This window comes from Falco cherrug, chromosome 16 (assembly GCF_023634085.1).
Source record: "Falco cherrug isolate bFalChe1 chromosome 16, bFalChe1.pri, whole genome shotgun sequence".
In the NCBI taxonomy this organism is placed as follows: domain Eukaryota; kingdom Metazoa; phylum Chordata; class Aves; order Falconiformes; family Falconidae; genus Falco; species Falco cherrug.
Genome location: NC_073712.1, coordinates 2,479,849 through 2,502,668, shown reverse-complemented (window position 1 = coordinate 2,502,668; position 22,820 = coordinate 2,479,849). Strand labels below are relative to the sequence as shown.

At 42.7% G+C, this 22,820-nt stretch overlaps 1 protein-coding gene across 1 annotated transcript in view; it reads right to left on the bottom strand.

The window, feature by feature from the left end:
- The window catches only part of IPO9 (importin 9), a 38,875-nt gene that overhangs the window by 15,259 nt on the left and 796 nt on the right, over nucleotides 1-22,820 (bottom strand). Inside the window, exons 2-12 of the mRNA XM_055728408.1 lie at nucleotides 13,636-13,697; nucleotides 12,892-12,978; nucleotides 11,718-11,919; nucleotides 11,193-11,281; nucleotides 10,826-10,912; nucleotides 8,981-9,100; nucleotides 4,172-4,281; nucleotides 2,544-2,593; nucleotides 1,850-2,001; nucleotides 661-759; nucleotides 415-521 (exon numbers count right to left, since the gene is read on the bottom strand). Of these exons, the coding sequence (XP_055584383.1) occupies nucleotides 415-521; nucleotides 661-759; nucleotides 1,850-2,001; nucleotides 2,544-2,593; nucleotides 4,172-4,281; nucleotides 8,981-9,100; nucleotides 10,826-10,912; nucleotides 11,193-11,281; nucleotides 11,718-11,919; nucleotides 12,892-12,978; nucleotides 13,636-13,697 (1,165 nt within the window). The remainder of the gene's footprint in view (nucleotides 1-414; nucleotides 522-660; nucleotides 760-1,849; nucleotides 2,002-2,543; nucleotides 2,594-4,171; nucleotides 4,282-8,980; nucleotides 9,101-10,825; nucleotides 10,913-11,192; nucleotides 11,282-11,717; nucleotides 11,920-12,891; nucleotides 12,979-13,635; nucleotides 13,698-22,820) is intronic.

Here is a 22,820-nt window from a genome sequence, read left to right as displayed (position 1 = left end):
AAAACATACATCTGCATATAGCACCTAATCTCTTCCTCACATCCAAGTGGAAAAAAACCAAACAAACCCTAAAATTTTGAGCTTGATTAACTGGACACAAAATGAAAGTGCTGCCAATTTCTCTTCAGATTATGTATAGTAATTAACATTTCCAATTAGACATTTTAAGGAATTGTCAAGAGTCTGGGGACAGCTAACTCGTGCTAGGAATTGCTGAAAGTATTCCACAAAAGGATTCTGCCATCTGGCTCAAGACCTGCTGGAATTCCTTTTCTTTCCCTCTAACCAGATTTCTCAAATTTCATCCTTGCCCATGTGCCACCAAAAAAATGTGATTAAATTGTGCTGCACCCAATGCTGCAGAACAGCTTGGTATTTGCATCAGTGTTCTTTCCCGCTGCCCCATCTCCTTACCAGTGCTCAGCACCATTGTTTTTAGCCTGCTCAGCTTCTTGTAAATGTCTTGTAGCTGCTGCAGCCAAAGCAGTTGCACTCTCATTCTGGAAATCAGCAGCCACAGCCTGCACAGAAGGAAGTGATAACACTCATTTGTATAGACTTTTAAAAGTTGGCCTTTTCTGCAAATGCCCTTCATGAAGCTAGGTTTATTATTTGTTAGAATTATTTTGGTTGCATCTAGATGTGGAACACATTGCATACCAGCAACAGATCCTGTGCAGCAATCCTCACTGTATAGGAAAAAGTATCATCGTCTTCATCCTCCACAAACTGTTGTGGATTTGCAGTCCAAACTTTTATCTAAAACAGAAAGGAGACAAAAAAAGGTAGGGTAGATGATGAACTCAGAATGCCATGGGTAAAAAGGAGCTTTTCTGTTGCTAGTAACCAGTTTTGCAAAACTACTTTCAGAATTTTTCTCTGCCATCAGAAGTTGTCATCTTCAACTGATTTTTCTTATATTCTATTGGAGAAACCTTTGAAAATAAGAGACTCTCTCTCTCTCTCTCTTTTTGTCCAGAATTCACCTTGCTCTTCTGCTCCTTATTTGAGATTCAAATTTGACAGCACTAATGTTCAACCTGGAATGAACACTACAGTTTTATTTCTAGACGAGGAAAGAGAGAAGCAGATGAATCTTTAACAGTGCCCATTCTCACGCACGCCTACCTGAACAAAGACAACGGCTGTCAGGCTCGGAAGGCCAGGAGCCACGTAGAATTTCAGCACAAATTATTTTACACTACTAGCACGATCTTTTCACTATCACAGAAGCCTGGCTATCCTTTTCAACATGATAATCCTCATTTTCACAGCATAATACTTCATGAAGGAATGAAGGAAGAAAGCTTGGGAGGAGTTGGGGTTGTTCAGCCTGGAGAAGAGAAGGCACTGGGGAGACGTTATTGCAGCCTTAAAGATGGAGACTTTTTACCAGGCCCTGCTGTGACAGGACAAGGGGCAACAGATTTAAACTGAAAGAGCGTAGATTCACGATAGATATATAGAAGAAGTAATTTACCATGAAGGTGTTGAGACACTGGAAACATTGCTCGGAGAAGTTGTGGATGCCCCATCATTGGAAGTATTCAAGGTCAGGTTGGACAAGGCTTTGAGCAACTTCTAGTTAAAGATATCCCTATCCATGGCAGGGGGTTGGACTAGATGATCTTTAAGGTGCCTTCCAACCCAAACCATCCTATGATTCTGTGATTTGCTGTCCACATTACACCACTTAGGAACATTTGGATGCTATTGCCCTAAGTTCTGGCACAACAAAGTGACAGAACAGCCTATTAGAACACAGCAGCTTTCACACATTGAAACTTCATAGAACATCAGCTGTTTGAAATAATTTCATTTGCTTCCTACACAAGACAAGCATGCTCACCTGCTCCTCTGTGATCTGCATATAAAGGAGGATGTAATAGATCAGCTCTGGCAAAGCCTTCTTCACTGTGCTCTTAAATTTGTTGTTTTCCAACAAGGCATGAACAAATTCAAATATACTGAACACTAGATTTTCAAAGCCCAATACTTCACCTGAACAAAGAAGTGGAGAAAAAAAAAGAACATGACTGAATATGCCAAGATACAGAAAGGCAGAAGTAAAAACAAAACCCATGACCGAATATGCTAACATACAGAAAGATGTAAATGGATGTCAAATATAATCACAAACTGTTAGCTTGTCTGCAGAGATAATGTTTATTCTTACTCCTGGACTAGCAAGGGCGGCGGCAGCCTCAGGAGGATGTCTGACCTCACCACTTTCTGCTCTCTTCCCACCTCACTGCACATTCCTCGTTAAAACTCAAGCAACATAAAACCTGTTTTGTTTTCTTTTGTCCCATTAGTTTTACCTCAAAATTGTTGCAGGACTCACTCCTTGAATCATTAGAAAACTTAAATTACGTTGCTGCATCGATCACAATCACATGTAGCTTGCAAAGAACTGATGGGACATTGGTCTAACACCAGAAGTGTACCTTTAAGCACAATCTCCTACCGTGTTTCAGTCACTGTTTTGACAACAATAACGTTCTCAAAAGAGAAGGCAGAAGTGCCGTTTAACAAGTTCTTACCATCAGAATCCACAGGGTCCTCCACCTCCTCTGTGTAATTTACTTCTGTTCTCACATAAGTGGATGGAGTTAAGTAAATTTGCGTGTTTCTGAAAAACTAAATCTATTTAGGAACTAATCTGTTCGTCTTAAAATTCCTGATAACTATGGAAGTTTTCTTTTTTAAAAAAAATCTTTGACTTTATGCACAGTCCTGTGTTTCTGAGAGGACAAACCCCAGAAGCTCCTGGCTTTGTGCACTGCCTGGCTGCAAAGACCACTTCCACATCACTTCAGCACATCCTTCAGATCATTTGATTACCTTAAACCAAATCCACCCAGGTAACACAAAACTTCATTTATGTTAAAATTCTGTAAGAATGGAATCACTCAGACTCACTCTGAGCCAGCCAACGCTTCACTGCTACTGAAGGGTGAGGAGCCACCCCAAGCTCCACAAGCTCCCTAAGCTGTCCCTGCTCCCCGTCAGGCCTCCCCACGAGCCTCCAGCCCTGGGACGTGACAGAGAACTACCCTGGGGGTGGAGAGGAAGGACATTTCTTTGGGGATGGTAAATTTTAAGTCCAACAAGTGCCAGAGCAAACACAAGGGAAGGAAGGACAAGACTCTCCCCTTTTGCAAACAACAAACTATTTTGGTCAGCTCAGATGCCAGCAGGACTGCAGTGGGAATCAGGACAGAAAAGGGGGAAATGCACCATCAAAAATTTAACAAACAGCAACTTGTATTTTAATGGGTGTCTAAAAAAAGTCAAACAAAACCAGACAGCCCCTACTTGCTCCAGCACTATGGCTACTTTTATGGTGTCCTTGCCCATTTTGACTCTACAAGAGCCTATCACCCAGTATGCAGCAGGATTCTGAAACACAGAACACAAACAAAATATGCAAGCAGCTTTGATATAAAAAGGTCCAGATCTATGATCTCCAGAACAGTCTTTCTTATTGAATCACAAAGGAAAAGCTCAGTCACCCCTTACACTATTATCACAATACAGTGTCCAATTCTGGTGTTTATATCAAAAATTCAGAAAAAGCTACAAGAAGGCCCAGTATTCTACAATTACAGTCTCATTATAAAAGGCTAAAAAAGCAACTCTGGAATTAACAACATGGAAAGGTTTGACTTATCAGTTTGCACTTACTGGGAAAACTACCAACAGAACACCTCTAATGTGCCTGATTGTGCAGTGAAGCAATGACTGTTATAAAATTCCAAAGGCAAACCAACTTCAACCTTAGCAGCAAGTGTAACCAGACATTAGTACTGCTGTAGCAAGGGCTACTGTAGATTCTGCTTTGCCTGAAGTCTTTACATTGCAACTAGACATCTTTTTAAGAAGACAATCTTCACTGAAGAGTGCCAGAAACAGTACAGAGATCAGCCACAACCCTGCAGCCAGTGTAACATGGGCACTCACATAATATATCATATATGACTTTTAAGCTAAGAGAAACTTAATGGAGCCTACTGAAGTAACAGAAATATCCGGTACATCTACACAGCAGATGCCTGTGTTCTGTCATGGCAGACTACTCCAGCTACCACACTCTTCAGCTGTGTTCAGGTCATTGTTGTGTATGAGAAACAGTTTGTCTTGTTCTATTTGAGGTAAAACCATTCACTACAGAGGATATAAGGCGGCACTTTCTGTAAGGGTGTTCCAGACAATGGGCAGGATCTGCTGCATTGACGAAATCATGTGCTTCGGATAGTTTTTCACAAGTGCTGTCACAGCCTGCAACAAAAAGGATTATCAATCAGGAGCATAACTGGGGAAAACCATCAACAAACACTCAAATCATGGGCACTGTTTCATTAACAATTGAGATAACGCAGTGTCTTCCTGCCACAAAGGTCTCCTCTTCTCACTCCTGACCAGGTGGTCCCCTCTCCTGCACAGACTGACAAACAGACCTCTCCCCATATCTGCTATTTTGCAGGGGAGCAAAGGGATAAGGCAACAGGTACAACTCTGGAAATGGAGACAATGCAATATTTGGGTGGTGAGGTACAGTCTCCAATCAGAAGTACAGCACTGCCTGCATACGATTACCACCTGGGAGCTATCATGTCCCAGAAAACTCTAATATCAAGTAAAATCAGACCACAGCCTATTTCCCACACTTCTACACATGCAAGCAACACATCTGTTCGCACATCCAGGAAATAGCTGCAGTAGAAAACACCCACTCAGATCAATTCTCTCACCCATTTCAGCTGCAGACAGAGGCAGCTGTGCCAGTCCAACAGAGGGGCTGTTTTGGGAGCAGGTCTACAGGAGATTATGCCTGGAGTTTCATGAAGTTGATCACCCTGATTTAGGGGAGCCCTTTCACTGATGCTTGCCAAAAAGCTTTTGGGAGCCTCCAGGAGTCAAAGAACTCTCACTCCACTGAACAGACACTGTCTCCTCATGCAGGGGCACAGCTCCAGTTATCTTTTTTTGGATACAGAAGAGCCCCTCACAAACTGCCTGACTGGTGGCTGCTACGAGACATATGGATATCAGTTTGTTTCTTCTTAGCCAATACAAAACACTTTGTCCAGTTTGTTTGTAGCACTGGATACATTAATAGAAATAAAAAAATTCACCTTTCAGAAAAAAACCTCAGCATTTTAGTATCAGTATTAGAGATGAACAGGCAGCCAGAGATAATCCAGGTACTTAAGTTTGAGAATGAGTCAGGTAGGTGCTAGAAGCATTACAGAAAAGACCTGTTGAAGCCTCTGGCAAGTTTATGCAAGTGCTGGCAGAGGATCTGAACCTGATTCTGCAGGACTGCTGCAAACTCAACACCCTGACTATAGCCACAGTAGCATCTAAAGGGACTTGTTCCATATGCCACTGCTTATGAACCCTATGCAAGTTTTTCTAAGCTATGTGCCAAGAAAATCTTGCAGGAAGCATTGCTGGAGTGGGTAAAAGTTCTTCAATTCAATAGCTCTGCAGTTCTAACAACAGAAGACTGCATTTGCAAGTTCACCACTTTCCTGCAGAGCAAGTCATTAAAAAAAGAGCACTCTCTCCTGTCAAATGTTGTACTTCAACCCCTGTCCTCTCATTCTGCCAATTCCCACTGCTTGTTTGAGCTAAAAGAACTACTTCACAGATCTCCTCCTCTGCCAGTCCCCATGTACTGCTCCACCAGCATGTAAATTCCCATAGAAAATCCTTATCCACCTCTTCAGAGCAAAGTCAAGCTGCTCCCCAAGCAGGACTTTTAATGGCCAAGCCAGGCAATAACTGACGGCACCCACACCTGTAGCCTGACTCACCACACAGACCCACCAAAATCACCGCTGGGGAAGCAACACAACAGCTCCTGAACCCCTTCCAGCTATTCTGCAAGCAAACATCCATCCACATCTTGACTAGATGCTCAGCAGCTCCTTACAGTCACTCTGTAGTAAACCTTCTTCTTCTTTCACCTCATACTTGTGCTTTTAGATGGAGAAGGAATCCCTAAATTTGTGGATAAAAAGCTTACAATGTATTCTAGCCAGCAGCAGAAAAGCACACTAGAGCTAAATGCTCAGTAAGAGTACAGCCGGTGCAGGTTATGTACTTTGCTCATAAACTTAGGAAATTTGCCAAAACACGGCTATCATCATCCAAGAACAAAGAGGGTATGATTATTTTTCATAACTAATTATTTGTTCCAACAGCAGAAAAAAATATAAGCATAACTTCACTGACCCACCTAATATACAGGTGTTGAAAGAACAGATTTTAAGTGTAAGCAAAGAAGCACTACATCAAGGTAGTAAGACACTTTAGACTGTTGGTTAATTGGTGCTCTTGATATAATTACTGCACACTAAGTATATCATATTTGTATTCCCTTGCTATCAAATTTGCCTTATCTCTGTTACTTGTCATGTTTAATCACACTGTTTCTCTCAAAACAATCAATAGCGGCATGTTCAACAACACTGGAATTAGGATTCAAGAATCATTTAGTTGCAGCTCATTCATCCTCAGGGATACCGATTTGATTCATGCTAAACCATCAAACAACAAAACCATAAATTACACCACTGGTATTTCATTCTAGTCCTCAGTTGAAAACATATTTATTGTGGCCAAACCTCCACACTGTCCTCCAAGGGTTAAAGGCACTAACTTTCCTGCTGAGCAAGTGCTTCTAAACTTGTAATTTAAACTCTAAACCAGGAAAGATTGGGGACAAATTAACAATCAGTGGCTCGCCATGATGCGATCCAACCTACTTACTTTCTTAAACAGGATAACCGTCCTAGCGGATCAGACAGATGTGTATGCTTCAGCATTACTTGTTAAAGCTTTTGACACTGTCCTGCATAACGTTCTTAGATGGAAAACAAGACATTTTAGGTCAAAGCTGCCTCAGATTTCCAGAGAACTCCACAAACCTTGGAGTACAAAGCTCTCAAGAGTCAGGGGGAGGGGGAAATCTTTCTGTCATTTGCTGCACAGCACTTCATTAAGAAAAAAAAAAAAAAAGACAGGATTGAGTTTGCATCTGGTTGAATATGTACTATAAAAAAAGGCTCAATTTCCTCCTCCATTGCATCAGCACTTCAAGGGGTTCCTGTAATGATCTCATCTGTAGAGCTGGCTTAACTAATCCCTTGAGGTCTCTTACTTCTGCATTACAATGACTATAAAATCCACTTTTCTGGAATTGAAAGCAATTTGTAAGTCTTTCACCTGAATCCTTCCTCCCTTACAAAACTGGTATCATCAGCTTAGAAACCTTAAGCAACAAAATCATGAACTGCCCTGAGCCAACAGCCAGAATACTCATCCCTTCACAAAAAGCCTCCTACAAACCACTTGTCAGCAACAGATCTCCTGAACTGACTGATTTTCTGCGGCCATCAGTGCCACCCAACATACAATAGCGCATTCAGACTGAAATCCTCTCTTGTATTGCACCCACCTAGCAGTGGCCAAAAGCAGATGCCCACACACAATTAAGGAACAGAGCAAGAACATGATGACATCTCAAATACCTTCGCAGTCCATCACATCTTTTTAAGAGACTACTGCTGCGTATCAATGCAGACATACAAGTACAAATAGCTCCAATTCCAGTAAGCACTGTTACATAAATAAAAAAGGCTGCAGAATGTATGAATGTAACAAGAACAGAACTGGTCTATGGTTAGAGTGAAACTATATTACAACTGCTTTCTGTGTAGGCTGAAAACTATTTCTACTCATTAAAGATCTGAATGTATGTATCTGGAATCAAAGATCCAAACATACCTGAGGGGCAGCCTGTTCAAATCAAAATTACACCCTGCAGAGTATTCCCTTCATGTCAGTGCTCCTGTATGTTACTGCCCCAGGAATTGCAGCACAGCCAATAAAAAGGAAAAAAAATAACCCCACAAGAGATTCTCTCTCAAGAAAACTTGCCAACGTTCTGCCCCAAACTCCCTTCCATTTGATGCTGCACAGCAAAAAATAACCTCCTGGTGTTTCAATACAGGTGTACAATACCTGTAACCTCTTACGGAGAAGTGACAGGATGCCATAACCAGGGTACTGCTGCCTTGAACAGGACTAAGAAAACAAGTTCTACAACACAGAACTCGGCAGTTTCTAGTTTGTATAATATGATAGCACCCTCCCAGCACTCATTTTCATGCTTCAGCGCAAAGCTGGTTTACAAAAAACTTTTGATGCTTGTTTTCAATAACTCTTCTTCATTATTTTCTTCAGGGAATGTGGCTGAATGCGTCTCTGCCATGCATCTTCAGAAAGCTGTACACTGTGAGCCAAGTCTTGGCTGGGCTAAGCAAATGGAAGATCTGGATTTGATTCTGCAGCTTATGTTTTTGAGCTCTTTTCTCTCCTATGCTGCAGGCAGCGCACCCTAGAACTCCAGTGCTTTCCCAGCTGTTGAAGGGCTCTCCACACCTACACTGGCACCCTTCTCCCCACGCACCGAGCTACATGTACACAGCACTCTGCAATCCGATCTTTCTCCAGCAAACCAGAAGAATGCAAAGATTTTCTCTCTTTTGCAGAGATAATCATTAAAGAAGAGGCAAGTTCTAGAAAAGCACGTGCACATAGTATATTTTTAAAACTTCATTGCAGCAGAATTCTGCAGCATCTTTAGAAAAGAGATATTTAACTACAGAGTATGGTGTTCCAACAAGATGTCTTAGATCAGCAAATGACAAAGACAGGCTGTCCAATAGATCGATCCCTATGGATCTTTTTATGGACAGATGCCTATGGATCTCATCACAGACACCTTCAGTACAGGCAGACCTATTTATTTCAATGTTGCATGGTACTGTGAGACAAAACACTTCATTATTGATACCATGAGCAATACTAGCAGAGGTGACATGCACTCATGCTTCTCTGCTTTCCAGCACATCTGACAGTCTTATTGGTATTCAATTCTTCATCTGATCAGTCTGGAGTGACTTACCTTTAATACTTCCATCTTAAACCCGCTGTCTGATGTAGGTCCATCAGGCATTTGCAGGGCCTGAACAAAGGCCTCAGTGAACTGCTGCACCACCGGAAAAATCAGGACTTTGGCCGCACCCTAGTTATAATAAATGCAAACACAGGTGAAAACTAGATACAGAACCCCCACATCCAACAAGTAAAGCATGAGAAGCAGTGGAAATTGCACTTTTCTGCTACAAAACCCAAGAGGGACTTAAGGCAACTGCAGAACATTGCAAAGTCACATGAAATACTTGTTTCAGACATCACTTTGGCCCTCTCCTCATGTTGGAAACTAAGCTCAGTTGAATCTCACCTTTCAAAACTGCACAGCACAGACTGCTACAAAACACACACCTACATCTAAGCTAATCACTTCAGACTCTAAAAAGAGATCCAGACAATCCAGTTCAGAGAGTCTCAGGAGCACATCCTCCTAAAGAGGCACTTTCATTTGATTAGATGAATCATGCCCTGCACCCCATCACCACCCCCCGCCTCAAGCTATTAAAGAAATCTGGGGTGACTACATCGCACATGAGCAATTACATTGAACCCTGCGGATGGCATTTATCTCCTCCTGAGCCACACTACCCCAAACCAAGCAAGCTCTTTGTGAGCTGAGTATCAACAGCTGGCCTGAAGATTACCATGATGATTCTACCTCAGAAAATGCAGCAAGTATTTTTCCAGATGTCAAAGCACTCCATAAGCGGCGTTTGGCACAGCAAGTAATATTGGACAAAAATAATTTGATTGAAAATATCCCTCATAACTCCATAGCTAAGACAGCAAAATTGTATGTTTAAGCCAACTACAAAATATCACCTTAGCAATTTATAAAAAGATTGCTTTTTTTTAAAAAAAGTCAAATTTCAATAAGAAAATGTTTCATATGCAATATAAAGGATACTTTCAGCCCTTCTCCAGAATAAGACAGTGGGGAGCTACTACTATACTTTGGATACAGGTATAGCTGCATGGTATATTGCATAAGTATCCTTGTCAGTGCAGTACAGATATGCTGTAATTATCAGAACTTCCCAAAAACCTGCGCTGAATCGCTGCCTGTGCAAACAGGGAGGAAGCAAAAGCTATAGCCACTCAGCAACAACCAGCCACTAGACTGAGAGTCACCCTTTCCTGTCCTCACCTCCCAAAAGTTTTAAAAAACCAATTTATTGCCTGGGAAGTGGTGGGAAACCCACTTGTCAAAGGCCATATAAAATGCAGATGTGCCCAGAGCCAGACAGGAGACTCCTGTATTAAGCTGCTTAACTGCATAGCATTTTTTTCTTAACAGCTACTCTTTCAAAAATTTGGTTTGGTTTCCACCACTCGTTTCAGAACAAAAGGTTAAGATGCGTGCTAAAGCAACTGATGAAGTTCCAGGAGCTTGTAACCCAACGCCTTGCCCAAGGGCCGGAAAACTGCACATCATAACCCAGATGGCCAAGGCCTGGCAGTTTATCAGGACACACAGGCAATTTATCCAGGTTCACCTGGAGACTGGAAGCTACAACAGGGATCTCCAGACAAAGGGATGATACTCCCCATGCTGACTGCCCTTTCTCTGAGCTGTTATGAGCACGTGCGCTGATACGTCACAAGTTAAACTTAATTATGGAAACTAAGTCCCAGTATCAAGGCATGCACGTAGAGGGGGGAGCTGGCCACTTTACATGTATTAAATTAATCCCTCTTCCCCAGAATTACAGCTGACAAGAGTATGTAATTCTCCAATGTTTTGTTTTCATATCAATGTTTAGAACCTCATGCAGTTTGAATTCAATATATTTTGTATGGTAGGTTAAACTCTTGCCTTTTCCAGTTCCTCCATGTTACAGATCATGTGGGCACATGTGGTAAATATCTCCACTGCACGTGACCTTGTGCGGATACCATACACCTAGAAAAAAATTTAAATAATAGATCAGGGACACAGATATTTCCTTTAGTTTTCTTTTAATTGCATTTATTTTTTCCTTTAACTTGATTCTCTCATTTTATCATTGGCTTCAACATTTTTGTTGAAACATTAGCTGCCATCAACTATCACACCATCAAGAAAATTCCTTAAGTCTAACTCATATTACAGTACAGCTTAAGCATTAAATCTGGAGCTTCTCTGCTCCAAGAAACAACCCCACCAATACCATCCAGTACCATCTTAGTAGTGAAGATTGTACCTCTGCCATTGTGAAAATTTTGTACATCTCTGGAAGAATAACAGGAGCAACAAGTGGCATCTGTGTGTCTGTCACTTCCCGTGTAAATTCTACAAAATGGAAACAGAAGGGAAGTTCTTATAAGAAAACAAATTCATAGGCAACAGCAACAACAGAATCTTTGGGAAACACTAAGCATACTGGAAACCTGTTGATTTGTACTTTACACCAGTGTCATCTGGCCTACCCATGGCAATCCTTGAAGGCAAGCAGAAAAATATCACACTAAAAATTGCAGGTATCTGGAAAGCACGGTGTTACAATCAAAGTTCCTCCTGAGCTATAACTTGTAGCACACACATTCTTCCTCAGCTTTCACGACATATAATGAACACGCAATTCAACAGTGACCAACAAGCATCACGCCCCGGAGAAGAGAAGCAGAAAATTCTTTGATTTGGAGTGAAAAATGACAGAATACTAGCATAAGGAAAAGCTCAAACCACTTCCCACATGAGCCTGGCCAAAGCTCTCGCATACACGTACCTGTAAGCACTCTCATGGCTCCATGCACTGCATTCACATCTCCACTAACCAGCATCTCCATCAAGAGATTGAAAAGCTCAGGCCAGGCTTCAGGCCAGTCCCAATGGGCTATTGCTGAAACTGCATAAGCGACACTCGAGCGCACTTTGCTGATGGATTCTCTCAGCCCATTGGGCAGGAGCTCCCTAATAGCAACTTTTGCCTGTAGAGAATAACATTATTTAGCAGAACAGATCCCCAGTCATAAAACAATTTAATAAAAAAAATAATTTATACCTATGACTTTTGATTGTCATAGGTATTGATATTGATTCAACTTTGGTTTTACAAAACCACTCGAGACAACAAAACTTGCACACTACACCCCATAATTTTTTTTACAGAAAAGTGCATGGTGTGTTTTAACATAGCATTCTTCTCACACAGAGCACTTGGTCAAGCATACAGTAAATAGCCCACAGCTGCAACTAGACAGGATGTAGATAGCTACATGGAAGACATCCAGAGTTAGCAGAGATAAATCCCAGCTCCAGTGTCAGGGACTATGTTTGCTTACTTTGGAAGATTTTAGTAAACAAGAACTAGTCACCCAACCCTGAAGGGACAGGAAAAAAAGACAGCCCTTCTGGGGCATAATTCACAAGATTTATTTCAAGCAATTATCTCTGAATGGGATGAATCATACCTTAGATGCAAGAGAGAGTCCAGTCAAAGCAGTAAAGGGCTAGAATCTCTGGCCATTTTAGCTGTTAGATACTCCTACTGAACAGGTTTTTAATGAAACCCAGCAGACCTTTAAACTGAAATTTGTCACGGGAAAATAGTCTCTAAGTCCCAAACCAAAACCCACAAGTTTTGGCAAATCTCTGAAAAAGGACTGCCAGAATCAGTATTTGTAAAACTTACAAAGCAATTTCCTTCTAGTCTTGCTTTTAGAGCAGCAGAAACATTACAGCTGACTTTTTCCTACAGAAATTAGCCCAAGCTTCCCAAGTCTAGTGTTGTTTTAAGCAACTGAGAACAGATTTTCGAAGTGGAAAATGTCAGAAAACCTTAACTGAAGCCATTAATCCTCAAATACACAAGTGCACTGGCACTTTTTAAACCACCTACAAAATCAATATTCTTGATGGATAAAGTGTCTCAAAGTAGACAACATGAAACCAAATCTTACCCTTTCTGTGGTCTCGGGAGGTCTAAACTTTTCTGACTGAGAACACCAGTGAGTTTCCACATACTGTTTCAAAATGACAGATGCTAGCTGCATTAGAAGAGAGGTCAAGAATCACCAACAAATCTTGCAACCATGGCAAGCGTCACCCCTGACCCATTTGCTCAGCCCCTTGTCCCACCACGCTGCTTTTAGGGAGGCAACAGGGCTTGCCAAAAACACAAAAAATCTTTGTGAAACAGACAGAAAAAAGCTACCACAGTAGAAAGATGAACTGATGACTGTTCACTGAGCAATGATGGCCTGTACAACACTGACCCAAGGCGGGTCAGCTTCATTTACTCACCTCTACAAAGGCCCAAGATACAGGCCACAAGTTAACTAAAGAAATACTGAACCTAAACTTGCTTTTCAAGGAGGAAAACACCTACAGCAAAAGCTGCTGCAAAGAAGCCACACTTCAGCTTGCTGATGCCTACCATCCACGTAATAAGTCGTGCCCGTTCCCAGTACAGTACTGTCTCAGCACCAGGCTTATTAAGTCCAAAAAAAGCTCTATTTATAATGAAGGTTAACACTTGAATAGTGTTGATAAAGAAAGTAACAACTCTAGAGAGATGTAAAGCTCTTCTAGAGAAGCAGTAATAGAAAACTACCTCAAATTTTTCACCTAGAAACATGAGAGAATATTTTAAATACCAAGGAAAATACCACCCAAATTTTTTCTGCAGTTCCAGGAAAACTCACCTGACGGATGGCCAAAGCTCCCTGGGGATCTACAGTCAGTTCTGCTAAATGAACACCAAATTCTGCAAGAAAAGAAAAAAAATTGTTAGTATCATAACTTCTATTCCCACACAGCAAAATTCATCAAGATTTTTGGAGAAAGACATCATACCAATTGAATGACTCATATGTGGGAAGAACACAATTCCATAGTGTAGCTACTCAAATGAATCATGAGCATTAACTCTCCCCTATGCTCTCTGCACAAACTTCATTTATTTTTTCAGCTTATTCTTTTCTCTTGCAGGCGAAAAGTTTCGCAGTGCAGGCTGGTAACAAGCAAATTATTTGCAACTTAAAACAAATTAAAATAAAATCATATCTACAATGTAACATCATTAGTCAAGCTCCTACATGAAGAATGCATGGATAAGATCTAGGATGGAGTAAGACCATCAGCGAGCAGTCCCTTTTCGGACAAGCCGGGTTCATCCAGAGAGTGCTTTGGGAAGATCACTTCAGCTGTCCCAAATCACACCCTCAGACAGCTGAGAACGAACCAAGCGCCTTCCCGAGCAAACCCTGCCCAAGCACACTGACACCAGGAACTGCCTGTACAATCGTTCAGGCTGTGGGACATTCTCCAGCCAGAAATTTATCCAGAAAAAGCAAGAGCTTCTTTCAATTGCCAAACAAGCTCTGTAACAAAGGCAAAATTAAAATGCTTGTAACAGTTCTGTTCATGACTGAGCACAGGAAATAAAAAGCAGGAAGAGCAGCTGTTCTAGTATGGTAAATCCATATGCCATGATACATGAGCTTAAAACTGCAACTTTAAGTTCCGGGTAGCTGACAACTGGACTAAACATTTCATTTAATGTCACTAGTCTTCTTAAGAAATGTTTAAGATTTTAGTTCTAGAAACTGTGGAGCAGAAGGTATGCCCTGAGGTCCCTTTAGCACAACCTGACTACTGTGGATAGGTTAAACGTGCTGACAGCATCCCCAACAAAAATGTACAGAAAATTCTTCTCAAAGGAGTTCTGCAACTCTCCTTAGCAGCATTTTTGAGTGCTTCACAAATGCAGTTATCTGAGTTTCTCCTAACATCCACCTCACTTGTAAAGGCTTTTCTGTGTTGGGAGAGAATTGCCTCTCACTTTTCCATGCTTACACTGAACATGCTCTTTCAACCTTTCATCATAGATCTCCTTAAAAAAGGAGAAAAAACCCCTCTTATCCTAGCTGCAAAAGCAGGGAGCCTCATTTGGAGTTCTTAACATAATACTCCTCTTAACTAGTAGCAGTAATTATTCTTCTATCTGTCTGCAATATTCCAGACTTGAGTATGGCATTGCATTACAGCCACATTTTTAAAGGGTGTGTATGAACTAAGAAGCCAGAATAAATGCAATGGTTTCACATAGTTGTAACTCACTAACATGACTATTTTGCCATCTTTACATCTCTTTGCATATCTGCATTTGATTTTTTCCCTTTACATATGGTACTCTGCACTTGATTTACAATATTTTGTTTCTGATTTTAGGCCATCTCTCCAGTTTTCCAACATCTTTTTAATTCTGCTTCCCAAGCAGACTGCGGTGCCACTGTTGGTAACTACAGGCATACTCACTACTGCAGCGACCAAGAGCTGTCTTAAAAGCCCCTTGGGTTTGACAATAACCCACTGATAACTACTCTACACACAGGCTTTCAGCCAACTGTGTATCTTAAAAATATTACAAAACTGCATCTCTTAACTGATAAATAACCGTTGTGGCAAAATCATATCAGGAACCCCACTGAACTCACATCATTCACGCACAGCGCTTGCTTGTTTAAGCAATAAGCCAGCTCTCCCATCAAAGAAAAATTACATGGATTTATCAAGAAAAGATCATATAAAACAGCATTTGCTGCATAGCACCTATTTATCCTGTTATGTTGCAGACACTGGCGAGCTGTTTAATGACCTGGTCCAAGAATCTTTCTGGGGACTGAAATTACATTGGCTCCTCTATTCTCAAAGAATTGGTTTATTATTGGTTTTTTCCCAGTTGGCTAGGAACTTTGTGTCTTTATCATGGATAACTGCAGTTAAAACGCATCCCTTGGTGTTTCTTCCACTTATATTTTGTAGATTTGAGATATCAGAAGCACCAAGTCTTCTTCCCAAGATAGAAGTCTGTAAAACCAAAAGATTAGAAACTTTTAATGAAGGGGCTGGCATAGGGAACACTTAGCAAACACTTTTCCTCCCAGCTCTGCTTCTCCTCCATTAACCTCAATATTAGCGAAATCCAACTCTCCTCCTTCACAAACAAGCTCCATCTACCACACAACCAGTTCATGCAACCTCTTCATCTCCAGCTTTTTGGAGAAATTAAGTGAGACCGAACCAAACCAAACAGTATTAAGCAAGCAAGGAGAAACAAATGAACAGGACTTTCTACTGAATCACTGCAGTTCACATCCTGCCTTGCTGAAGTGGGTCAGCACTGACCAAGTCCAGCTCAGCACGTCCACACAGAGCTCGTTCGGGAGCTGCTACAGGTCCCTTGGAGTAGCCTCTGCTGCCAACAGAGACAGGCAGCAGCAGAGGCCCTGGTAGTTGCTGCAGCCAACCCAGGTGAATCCACTGCACCATGGGCACCAACACTCCAAACTAAAACATCATACAGTTTGCAGAGACCAGACCTCGCAACCGCAGCAGCGTCAGAAACAGACCACTCCCTTCACCCAACATCTGCCCACTCCTTGTGCATCAGTCTTCAGCTACGCAGGCAATGTTTTCCACAGGACTGGTTTTCAATAACATAACCATAAAGTAATTTGGGTTGAAAGGGACCTCGGGAGGTCATCCTGTCCAACCTCCTGCTCAAAGTAGGGTCAGTCATGGGGTCAGACCAGTGCAGAACATGGAGAGCATCTGCAGACAGACTAGGGAGAAATGCCAAGCAAGTACCTGAAGCCCAGCCATAGTTTTTACATGCTACAAACGTGCTTCTTTGAGGAACTTCTTCAGCATCCATCATGATGCTCAACAACTACTCCAAAAGCTCTCTCTTCTTCAGGACACCCCTGAAAACTACAACTGTATTTTTGTATTTTCTCAGTAAAGGACAGAAAGATTAAGGCCACTTCTCTCCAGCATCTGCGATGGCTTTAGGCATCTCACTTGAAATGTCTTTTTCACAACTTCGCACTACACTCAGCATGTCTGCAGCATTTCACAGTGCAAATAATGGCATTTACTGCTGTGAATAACCCTTCTTCCTGAAAGTCAGATTGTTTCAATTTCCCTGTTAAAAATTCAGTTTAATATTAAAATGTTAACTTCTGTTACAAATCCAGCTCAGTTTATCCATACACAGATTTCCACCCAGTTCTGCCCATCATCCACTCTACCACGATTCAAGTTACAGCCAAGAGACCACCATACAACCACGTGTTACAGTCAAGTCTCCAGAATCCCTTCTTCCACACAATACTCTGGTTTTATGGCACAAAATCATGTATTCAAGGAGGTACCCAATGCAATACAGAAATTACTCTCAAAGCCATATGCATTAACACACTTATGTTGGGAAGGAGCCGACCATCAGCAAAAGCACGCTGAACTGGTGAAGCACAAGTGATGCTACGAGTTTCATGCTATCATTGTACCTATAGCTGCTCTCCTGATACAAATGGACAGCAAGCTGTATCATGCAAATATCATCAGAGATTCAGTGGAGTTTTAAACCATTGATCTAAATGTGTGGAGCCACCTACTCTGAAAGATACTTAAAGAACAATTACAAGACCTGTAAAGCCAATATTCAAAACTGAGATGACATTCCAATCAAAGCATTGGGACTAGTCTCAAACAAGATGGACAAGAAACTTTAAAGAGGGTCAGAGTGCCCAGGCTGACATGAATCAGTTTGCTAAGGTCAGCACCGTCTTCAGAGCCACCTGCATATCTTGGCTTCTGGCAACAAACCGCACAAGGGACTGAGCTGAAGATGCCTTTCCATACACAGGATATCACAACACAAGCCACGCTGAAGACAGCCTTATAAATGCCTTTTCTACCTGCAAAAATGGCAAACAAACAGGTAATGTAGACAGGCAAAAAAAAAGCAATTCTGCAGCCTGGAGCCTGGAGTGACCACCACACTTCCAGAGCACAGGATCTGATAGCTCAGAGACTTAACACCATCACCATCAAACCCGTTATCTAACCAGGAAAGCTGGTAGCAGTATTTTTCAGCTGTATAAGAAGTTGGCATTAAATCTCCTTATCAGCATAATTTAGGACTCCGTTACAGACACTGCTCCTCTTCATAGGGTCAAAGTGTGATCCCTTCTGGTGGACGTGCACCTCCTGCAGAGCGACACTGTCCTTGCTCTGACATTCCTGCAGATGGCTTGGCCTCCATACCTGTTCTCCAATACAGGAAGACCTAGAGCAAGAGATTATTTTTGCACATTACAGAATTATCCTCAAGTTGTCATAATGACATCAGCCGTAGTGCGCACACATATACCGTCAGAGATGGTGTATGATGTTACCTGGACAGACTAAATAAAGGGGGAATGGAAACACCATTCCCATTTCACTGGGAACAAGTTAACGGTGGAGTCAAGCCAAGTTAGACACACAGACAGCAGCACCACTCCACAGCCTGGAGCCCTCATTTCCCCCACCTTCTCCCTGAACAGTCCAGGCAACGCTTTTATTTATGTTCCATTAAAACCTAGAGACAACAAAGGTCACCAGGTGAACTTCCACCTTTCTGGAAGCTGACAATAACACATCTCCCATCCCCAAGCTGTCAGGTGGTGCCTATTCCTACACTTTCTCAGCAGACAGAAGATGCAGAAGCAGGAAAGAAGCTGAGTTTCTGGGGACATGTTTGGAAGTTGTTGAAGGGTGACATGGCAGGAAGAAACTGCCACCACACATCCCCTACCCCAAAGCTGACATCCCATATTCCTCCAGAACAGCTGTATCGAGTGAGACAGGAGCCTCTCCTGGACAGTTCAGCCTGCTCCAGAGGCTCACCTCTGACTGCATTTCTGCCCATCCCCTTGTACAAGCACCAGCCAGATCCACTATCAACCTGCTCCAGGGAGCAAACTACATCCTCACAAAAACCCGAACCATCTCAACCTGGCTAAAACCTGCATGGAAGAGAGCGGGGGCTAGCACGGGGCAGCCCACAGCACCCAGGGAGAGCTAACTGCTGTATGGGCTTAACTGCATTACAAACCCCTACCTGCAAACAGCCTACAAAAAAGGTGAGGGCAGAGCAACACTTCCCCCAACACACCTCCTGAGAAATCTTGGCATTAGGAACCGCCTGAAAGCAAGTTTGTATCCAGCCACCGTGTTCAATGGTTGGTGAGGAGGTTTTTCCCCTCCAGGAATGTCAAAACACTTTTAAACCATTTCTACCTCTAACATCCAACAGCAACGAGTTCCACATTTTGCACACGGGGGGGAAACAACCTAATTCCTTCTGCTTGTTTCAGACTCATTTTCACCTCACCTCAGCTTTATGAGAAGTCATAAATGATCACTTCCCACTCACCTCTGTTGCTTATGATTTTAGAGCCTCCAATTCTGCTAAGTCTTTCACAGGCAGAAAAGTCAATGCATTCGCTCCTTCTGAGAACAGCAGCTTTTCCACACGCCTGTGAATGTCTCCGTGCTGCTTTTTTACCGCACTGCTTTACCCCTCCTGAGAGCAGCAAGCCAGTAATGCATGCAGCGCTCAGACTGCAGAAGCATGAGGAATTTATGTCGCGCTTTGTTCTCTGTTCCCTCCTTAATGGTCCATTTGGCTTTCTGAGCACGGGCAGAGCCGTGAATGGGTATTTTCGTGAATGGGTATTTTCGGGAAACTCTCCACACTGACAATGGGATTTCTTCTCCCAGTGACAATAGTGAGGACAGCCCCTTACTTTTTAAGGTATCATCTGGGCTGTGTCCTCCTCTCCCAGCATTACTTCGCTGACCAACACTGACCCACACATACCGTTTGCACACTCGACTTACTCTTGTGAAATCATTCTGTAATTTTTGCCATCGATTCTCACTCTGGCCAGACCGAACAGCACTATCAGCAACTTCGCCACACAATTACTGACTCTTTTCCACATCATTTACAGATGTGCTGTGCAGTCCAGCTTCATGTGGGACCCTAGATTACCCCCCTGCAGTGTGAAACATGACCAGTCACTGCTACCTCTTTTCTTCAAGCTTTTAATCAGTTATTAATTCAAGAGGTGTCAACAGCAGTTTAGTTTCTTCAACAAGTTTCAGTAAGCGAATTTTTTAAAAGCTTTTTGGTAGTTCCAGGACTTCTTCAACAGTTCCTCTATTAAACACAGATCAACTCTGCCACAACAATCTCATGTACTCTGCTCTACTCATTCCAACTCTTGCCATAACGTTAACTATTACAGGCAGTACAAAAGCCATGCCAACTCACCTGTAACCACCCCAACATTCACCTCTCCACTCCTCACCTTAGCGCCCTTACTAAAAGCTGTCCTGTGTTTACCAACTTAAATTTATCTGGTCCCTAAATGACCTTAAGTGGCAATTTTTACAGCATAATTTGGAGCACAGTAATGTAATGTTTGAGTCCCTTTAAAACTCTTGGGAGATCCATCCTGTAGCGCTTGCTGTCTAAAGTAAACCGGCAAGTGAAAGTGCTTCTACTCATGCTTTAACGTGACATGGATTCTCCCATGTGACTCCTGTAGAGGCCCTTCAATGGGGCAAGTTAAGTCAACACCAGCACAAGGAATTCAGCTTTCCTGCAGCCCTATGCTCCTTTAATGTGTCTTGCACATCACATCACCTGGTGGCTATGAACACCTCTGAAATGCTTTCTGCCTCTGCAACATTCGAAAGCATCGCAAGTTTTATGTCTTCAACAGGTTCCTTTTTTTTTTTGCCCTACCTTCATTTATTTTGCACTAAAAGTGCCAACACTTGTGCTCTTTTTCACTGCCCTCACTTTTACTTTCAGCTTCTTCACATTGCCACATCTTTTGTTTCTTTAAAGTACTTCTGACACATATGATCTACATTTCTTTACCTCAGTAATACAGTGTTGGCAAACACTATTCCTTTAGTTCCTCCTCTTGGTTTTTGCAAGTCTTTCCATACCTAAGAAAGCACAGAAAGGAGACTCCCTCGCATGCTGCTTGACTAGGACAAGAGAAGAGGAATCACAGAAGCACAGAATAATTCAGCTGAAAGAGACCTCAGGACATCTCTAGTCCAACCCCTCCGATCAAAGCAGCACCAAATCAGGTTGCTCAGAGCATTTTCTAGGTAGATCATACTCAAGGATGGAAACGGCACAGCTTCTACAGACAACCTGCTCCAAAGCTTGGCTCTCCTCACAGTGAAAAAAATTCTCCTTATACCCAGTCTGAACTCTTGCTTCAGTTTGCTCCTGTTTTCCTTTATCCTCTTCCTTCCATTCCCTCAGCACCTTGACAACCTCCTCATAGCTACCAGAAGCTGCTGTCAGATCCACCCAAAACCCCCTCTTATCTCCATACAGGAAAACCCCTCTGCCCCAGCTCTCCTCATGTTGTCAAGTGCTGCAGTTCCCCAGCGGGTTTGACAGCCCTTTGCTGAACTCCTGCTCGTCACCGTCCTTCCTGTACTGGGGGGCTGGGAGCAAGACCAGACAAGTATTATCAGTGTGGTCTAACAAGTGCTGACTAGAGAGGGCTGATCACTGCCTCTGATCCTGTTCATGCAGCCCAGATGCAGGTGGCCTCCAGGCCACGCTGCTGGCCCTGTCCAGCTCAGCGGCCACCATGATTTCCAGGCTCTTTGCCACAAAGCTATTCCCCAGCCAGGCAGTGCCTGAACCACATCCTTGTGGTGGGTTCTCCTATTTCAGGTGCAGAACTTGCGATCTGTTGTTGCTGAATTTCGGGAGGTTCCTCTCAGTCCATTCCGGCAGCGGGTCTCTGGGTGGCAGCCTTGCCCTCAAGGACATCAACCGCTTCCCCTCCAGTTTGGTGCCACCTGCAAACTGCATGAGAGGGTGCTCTGTAGCCTCCTCCAGGCCATGGGTACAGGTCCTGCAAGAGACCTGCGCTGTTCTGGGACTGCAACTGCAGACAAGTATTGGGTGACTTTAGGATATTTGTAAAACCGTGAAAAAACAGAAACATAGATGACTCCACTCCTCTTGCCCTTAACGTTATCCACCAAATATATTTCTGCTGCATTCCTGGGCTCTCAAAGGGACCTTACGGACATCCATCACCTAGAGCCCTCAAAAATACTCTCTTCTGGAAATCTCACACAAACTCATGTTTCGGGGGAAAAAAAAGTTGCCAGTGAAGAGCACGCTGACCGCGGTAGCTTTGCAAGGCAAAGGCTCTATGGGTCAACAAACCTCAAAGACTTCCAGACTTGTACCATCGCAATGCCAGGAAATCACTCATTAAAACCTCCAATAGCTGCACTGGCAACCCATGTTTCCTGGTAATCATCAAGGAAGACTTAACCTGAGAGTGTTACAAGCACATGTTAAGGGACCACACAACATGAAACATTTCATCAAACAACCTGCCTTCTCCTCATCACCCCAGTCTCATTCCCAGTCTCATCACATGCGTTCATCACAACACTATCCTCGACCCCGTCACGGCGTTACACCTTCCTTCTCTTTACTATAAACCTCCAATAACATTCTGACCTATAGTTCAGGTAGAGAAAGACTTTAAAACACTTCACAAAACACTTTCCAAATGGCACAATCAGACAAAGGTAAGGCAAAATTTCCCAGAGGGTACATGTACAGCCAGCCCATCAAGCTGCCAGGCCACAGGTACATCTGAGGGCTGTATTCTCCAGTGCCCAGCTCCCGTCACAGCACATCACCTGCAAATCTTCCAGTGGTTTCCGCACATTCCAGTTCTTTGGGATGGGTCATAAAATTTAAGCTGAAGTAAAATTAAACATTACCATCAATAGGTTTTTTAACGGTAGCTTCCACCCAGGAAAAGCATCAAGTGCGTAAACCAGCTTAGGGCCACCATAAAAAGGCCAGATGAGTAATGGAATAATTAGAGAGACTGTTTGAATTTGAGGTGCTTGCTCTTGTAAGCTGTATTTTTTTCAAAGCCGTAGGCCAGCTGCCATCCAGCTCCACTGTCCTGCATCTCCGTAGCTC